General features: G+C 37.2%; 1 protein-coding gene across 1 annotated transcript in view; it reads right to left on the minus strand.

Moving 5' to 3' along the window:
• The window catches only part of ift43 (intraflagellar transport 43 homolog (Chlamydomonas)), a 33159-nt gene extending 27207 nt beyond the window's left edge, over window positions 1-5952 (minus strand). The window contains exons 1-2 of the mRNA XM_079633105.1: window positions 5853-5952; window positions 5161-5262 (exon numbers count right to left, since the gene is read on the minus strand). Of these exons, the coding sequence (XP_079489231.1) occupies window positions 5161-5262; window positions 5853-5897 (147 nt within the window). The 5' untranslated portion in view covers window positions 5898-5952. The remainder of the gene's footprint in view (window positions 1-5160; window positions 5263-5852) is intronic.
• Window positions 5953-6837: the final 885 nt, after the last annotated feature.

Raw genomic sequence — 6837 nt, forward strand, 5'->3', positions numbered from 1 at the left:
CCCAGAGCGACCAAAGATGGCATGCCTCAGATGCCGATGCCCTGCAGTAACAGCAGAGAAATATGCCTCAAGCAATCTTTAGTTCATGTGTAAGAGAGAGAGCTCACTGAGGGAAACTGCTTAAAATAGCCCCAGCGCTCAGGACATTAATACTGCTATACTCGCATTTAGACCAGGCTTTGCACTGCATGATGGCTTCATTTCCTACGATAGGGATGGGACGATTGCCGGTTTCACGATAAACCACGATAAAATGTACTGACGGTTAGTATTATCGTTTAAAATTTAATTATCATTAAAACCGTGTTTGATTATCGGGATTTTAATAACTCACTGTAGCCTAAATCCAGTCCAGCCAGCAACAGTCTGACGCAGGCGCTGTGCACAATGTTGTTGTTGTGTTTTTATTCGAGAAGGAGTGGCGGATGGTAGTGACCGTGTTCGGGAGATTTTTCAGCCTTTTAAGAGGACCAAATCTGAGGTGTGGTCATATTTTGGCTTTTACAAAAGTCCTGAGGGAAACTTAATCGAGGATGGTCACCCTGTCTGCAGGACAAAAAGTCGCTGCAATAGAAAGACTTCAAATCTGCCGAGTCGTCTTGTGTGACCAGCACCCACTGTTGTATAGCGAACGCAAGGCAAGTTAATGACTTCACTACCAAAACTACGTCTGGGAAACAATTGGGCACGAAATGTTATTTTGAGTTGAAATATTTTATCTCACTCGCTTGAAATAAACGTGAAGCTTCCGCGAAGAAAAGTTCGCAGCAAGTGGCTTTGAGCCAAAGACGAACGAACAAGTTAAAACACGACTATTATTAAGAGTGCCATTTATGGGATAATAATGTATAGATACATTGTACACTTATTACACCGATTCTTTTTTTTTTTTACCACATAATTACGGGGACATATTGAATTGAGATTAATGTTTTAAATCTTACCCGTTTATAAATCCATTTTGTACAGCGTAACGTTACAAAACAATCGTCCAGACAAGATGATCACAACAATATTACCAATCTCTGTAAACAATAAATCAACTCTGATTTCATTTTCAATACAAACAAAAACGGAGATGCAAGGCGGCAAGTTGTATTTGAATAAAACGAGAGAGCGCGCCCGTTGTAATACATGGAAGTGCGCTTATAATACGTTGCTATGACGACGGTCATTATAATGAAGGAAATGCCACAGAATAGAATCTTGTTTAAAAAAGTGCATAGAGATGCTTGTTTTATTTGTTGTTTGTTGATTTTCAAATATGAAACTTGTTCAAATGTTGTCAGTGTGAGCATCAGTTCTTTTTGAACACTTTCATCTCGTTTGAACAAAACCGTGATAATATTGATAATCACGATCATTTTGGTCACTATAATCGTGATATTAAATTTTCATACCGTCCCATCCCTATCCTACGATATATCGATGTGTATCGATTAGGCCTGGGACCATACACAATAATATCTCCCGATTCGATACGATCACGATACATGGGTGCCGATACAATATGTATTGCGATTTTTAAGAATTGCAACTACCGTATTTTCCGCCCGGACTATAAGTCGCACTGGACTATAAGTCGCACTGGACTATAAATCGCATTTATTTAGAAATTTATTTCACAAAATCCAAGACCAAGAACAGACATTTAATCTGGAAAGGCAAGTTATTCAGCTCCACAACAGCACACAGAACAACAGCTGAATAGTGTCCGGCATGTAAGGGATAATGTATAGCGAAGTGGTTGTTATAGCGAATACAACTCCCGACGAGCTGATTATGAGCCCGACGCGAAGCCTGAAGAGAGTTGTATTCGCTAAAACAACAAACTCGCTATACATTATCCCGCTTATTACATGGCTACCTACCAAATAAATCAATAATTTGACAAAATATTGATTTAAAAACGATTTATATGGCTTCCGCTAAAGAAAATAGTCCGTTCCATCTCTACGATTAGAATCCTGCATCCATGGCAACGCTCTGTTTTTCATGGCAACGGTCTGTTATACTTAGCAGCGGTGTGTTATCAAGAAATAACGAAATAACAGACCGCATTCTACATTAGAATTCAACCAAGCCATGTAATAAGTTAGCGTAACACATTAACAGTTATTCAGCTGCACAACAGCATAAAGAACATATTCCTGAGGCTGAATAGGCTAAACTAACATTATCCAGCGAGTCCAACAAGTTACCGGTCAGCAAGTTCACCAAGCTCCCGATCTCACTCCTCAACACTGAATACATTGAGTTCTTCCTCGGTGTCGCTTCTGAACAACTCCGCTAACTAGAGCGCCCTCTCGCGGCTGTAGACGGTAATGTTTTCTCTCGGTTCATCTCAGTCAGTATGAATTAATGTTGATATATAAGTCGCACCTGACTATAAGTCGCAGGACCAGCCAAACTATGAAAAATAGTGTGACTTATAGTCCGGAAAATACGGTATTTGTTTCTTTTTACACTAGACCATCGGAAAGGCTAAATCATACACTTATGCATGATGTATAACATGAGTCATATTTACAAAAACAATTCATCACATCTTTCTGACTTTTATTTCAGAAGCATCATACAATACTACATTCTCTAGAATAAAATATTTAATAGCAAATCATTAAGTTTATCAGTCACCTAGTGGCGAAACAATGTAATCGATAAATGCGTTATTTTAAGCGGCAAGTTTCTATCAAAAGCTTATTTACTCTATTTTGATCGCTACCGTAGACACCAGTGTTCGAGTTTTATCAAAGTACTTTTATGATAATTTGAACTATTGCATCACAGAAATAATGATACTATGAGGTTGAAAGACTGTTTGTGAAGCGGTTTCATGACGACTGTCCCTGGATCAGCGGCAACACAGCTTTTAATGTTGCGATATGATTTTGTCAAAGTTTAATAGACAGACGAATTGGTAGAAGATCGTGTGGGTGTTTGAATCAAGATCAGTCTTTTAAAGATGAATCGTCTTATCTGTGAGCATATTAGCGCGAGGGCTTCAGTGCGTTCAGTCTCACGTCGACTCACGCGTCCACTTTACAGGGATATTACGTCACTCCACACTCATAGATAACGACACTTTTAGAACGAAAGTGGCTAACTTCTGTCAACCTCGTCTATAAGCAAGGACAAAAATAAAGCAATTTAATTTGAATTAATATCGATTCTGTAATAAAAAATTTTTTATTTAATCGTAAAAAAATGTTTGCGATACTCGATCGATACACAGATACAAGCTGTGAATTAACACATGCCCGCTCCGATTCAATTACGCATAATTGTAATAATTCGCCTTTGGCTAAGCCACGCCCTAGAATGTAGATTGGCCAATCACAGCGCAGCCAAGAACGAGCCCCACAGCGATCCGACACTTTTCCACAGCACTCCATTGACTTTAACACAGGCGTCTCATATGTTTGGTCTCGGCAGGCTATTACCGTCGTAGTTTTATCAGAAATATGGTTAAGCGTTGTGCCTGGGGCATTTGTAACACAGATACGCGTTTCCCAGAGAGGTTGGAGGGGGTGTCCGTTTTTTCCCTTCCCAAAACCGAAGTAAAACACTGCCAAGTGTCGTCTTTGGATTAAACTGTGTGGACGTCCTCAGTCAGCGAAACCCCTCAAGATCAACAACACACTTTTGCTCTAAGATACATTTAGCTTTTAACCTTACTGTGAAGTTACACTAGTTAGACAGTTTTATGCTGGTTTAGGTTATGATTTCGGTTCTCTACCCTAATTGTTGATACGCTAGCACACGCTGCTAATAAATACAACGTTATACTTGCGTAGTCCGACAATAGAAGTCCAATTTCATTGGCTAGGCGCCAACCAATTAAACGGCTCCTTTGAACACCCCCACTCCTGCCCCCTTTCTCTCTCGCCGCCGCTGAGCTGCAAGTGCACAAGTCAGTTTTGCACCAAATATATCTCGAAAAGAGTAGCAAGAGTCAAGGCGCGAAATTTGAAGTTGCAGTGACAGATTTGAGAAGTTGCAAGTGCCTAATTGAGATTGTTCTGCGAATGTGAATGTAAGATTAAATGCAAATATATATTACATGTTTGTGTCTGTCATTGTATTTCTGTGAATGGCATTTTACACATTTGTGACTACTTGTCTGCAAGTGCAAATTTCAACATTCAACTTCAGATTTTTATTTTACAGGTTTTCACATCGGAGCTGTGAGTGTAAATGTTCTCGTACAAGTACGAATATTTATTGTACAAGTTCTCAAATTCACATCTACGTGCTCTCGAGTTTTGCTCCTAATATTGCTGCTGCTGTCTGTCATGTTCATCACAGAACAAAAGACAAAGAGAAAATCACTCGCTGCTCTTGACTGAATACGTTTTGTAACTTAAATTGTAAGCATTAATCTGTATTTAATTTTTACAATGGCGACTATCAAGTATTATTTAACATTTGATTACTTTGACAACTCAAGATGTCATTTAATTTTTCCAACTTTAATTTAAAGGGAAAGTAGTCAAAAGTAAAAGGTTGGACAATAAATTGAGTGACAAGCTAAAAAGCTTGATTATAATTGCTAAAATAAATGTAATAAGAGAGAATCTTTACTGATATACCCAACAATGTAAAAAAAATGGGGTAAAATAATGTATAGTAGGCCTATGTATTTATCATGAAAATGGGATATGCAGGCCTGGTGGAAAAATGGTGATATGTGGTGGTTCAAAATGCTTTAAAATGCATTTAATGCTTTAATAAACTTCAATATGCTTTGAGTTCAAATGGTGTTATTTATGACAAAGAAAGGTTAAAAAATGCATATTGTTCAACATTTTAATGCAGTAAGACCATGATCTTTACTGGGACACAGAAGGCACAGAATCCCAGGAATGATGAATGCATGTGTCCTGTCAGATTTCATTCAGAGCCTTCTTTTCCATACAACAAACATGTATGATCTGGTTCATTAAAAATGAAAAAAATAAGATTTAATGGGAGATAATTTATACTCTGTGCTCGAAACCGTATCACGTCTTACTTCTTAACTTACTACGAGTCGATACGGTTACAAGACCTTTTTCCTTTACTCATGTCTTAAATAAGGACTTCCTCAAACGAAAAGTTTTTCTCTTCGGTTAATATTCATAAATTCAGGCAAATGTGGTTGTTTTGATGCAGACTGACCTCTGTGACAGAACTGAGCGATGAAGATGATTTCCTCTGACGAGAGTCTTCAGTGTTCATCATCTCCGCAGCCTGACGAGCTCTTCTGCCTGACCGAGCCACCTATTCAACATGAGCAGAACACCTGTCAATCATAACCTCTGAGCAGCACACCTGTCAATCACCTTCTGGAATAATCCATCCCAACATTAACAGACGTTAGAAATTACAATCTGCTAGAAGAAAATAAGATCAGTTTTAGAACACTGAGATGTACTTTCTCTTTAATGCTTTATCAATTAAATCATACAAATACATGATTTGGTATTTTTCATTAGATTTATGTTTATGTTCAGCGTGAGAGAGTCATGTGGTCCACAGACGCCATTACTGTTGCTATGGCAACAGGACGCGCCAACTCTGTTTACACGCGATGAACGAGAAACAAACGCTAAGTACGCGTTCCCTTAAACACACAAACAACACTACATCATGTTAGTCCTGTTTATTAAAGTTGAGTGATCTGCGGGACTAGTTCGTTTGACAGGGTATCGGCTGTTCAGCCCACGAAACACTAACGTTAATGTCCTGGAGTTTGAAACGCGGCGTGAAAGAAAGACTAATGTGAGCCTTTCTGCAGGCTACTCCGTGTCCGCACAACTGTCTATCCTGTCACGAATCTCTAAAAACAGTTTAATATGAATTAAACTCACATTTTTAGTTAATCCACCGTCTGCCAGCTGAAGACTGTCGTCCATTTCTAACGGAGCCGCGTACCGGAAGTGACGTCACGTCACCGCTAAAACCTGTCACGTTATGAATATAATGGCAAAATAATTATATCCAAGGCAAATTCCATCAGTCATACCCGAATAGGTGATTTTCATGCAAAAGATTGACTAAGTACACAGTTGACTAACTACCAGAAAGCTCTTTCTTTCTGTCTGTCTGTCTTTCTTTCTTTCATTCATTCTTTCTTTCTTTCTTTCTTTCTTTCTTTCTTTCTTTCTTTCTTTCTTTCTTTCTTTCTTTCTTTCTTTCTTTCTTTCTTTCTTTCTTTCTTTCTTTCGTATTACTGTCGTTCAGTGATTAATGTGATTGTCAAAAATTATACAAAACAAAACAATGAAATCATATAATACAATTAAATAAAATCAAACTGATTAACAGTAAAACGGTGCTATTACCATGCACTTTTTTACCATGTTTTTTGCCATATATTATTTTTTTTTTAAGTATTATCATACATGAAAAAAAACTGTAATAATTTTGTGTCATTATCTATTAAAGTGCCTTGAAATCTAATACAATCTGTGTACCATGGTATCACCACAGTATCATAGTCTGTGGAGGGTTTTAGGTGACTTCAGGATTTGTCTATTTAGACTTGAGGACTTCTGTAATATGTGTATAAGAGTATTAAAATATAGGGTCTTAAAGTCTTAACTTTAACTGAACTTCATCAAGTCTTTCACTTTTTAACGTGTATTTTTATTTTATTTTATTTGTATTTTGTTTAATTTTTACTTTTATTTTTGTAAAGTGATTTGTAAAAAAAAAATGTCATAGTGATCAATCACTTTCCCCACTAATGTTACCCGTAAACATTTAAGAAATATTTATCCAAACAAACAAACTGACAAACAAACAATTAATAAATATATTTATATATCTATTTATTTATAATTTATATATATG

Source organism: Phoxinus phoxinus (genome assembly GCF_949152265.1).
Source record: "Phoxinus phoxinus genome assembly, chromosome: 13".
Classification (NCBI taxonomy): domain Eukaryota; kingdom Metazoa; phylum Chordata; class Actinopteri; order Cypriniformes; family Leuciscidae; genus Phoxinus; species Phoxinus phoxinus.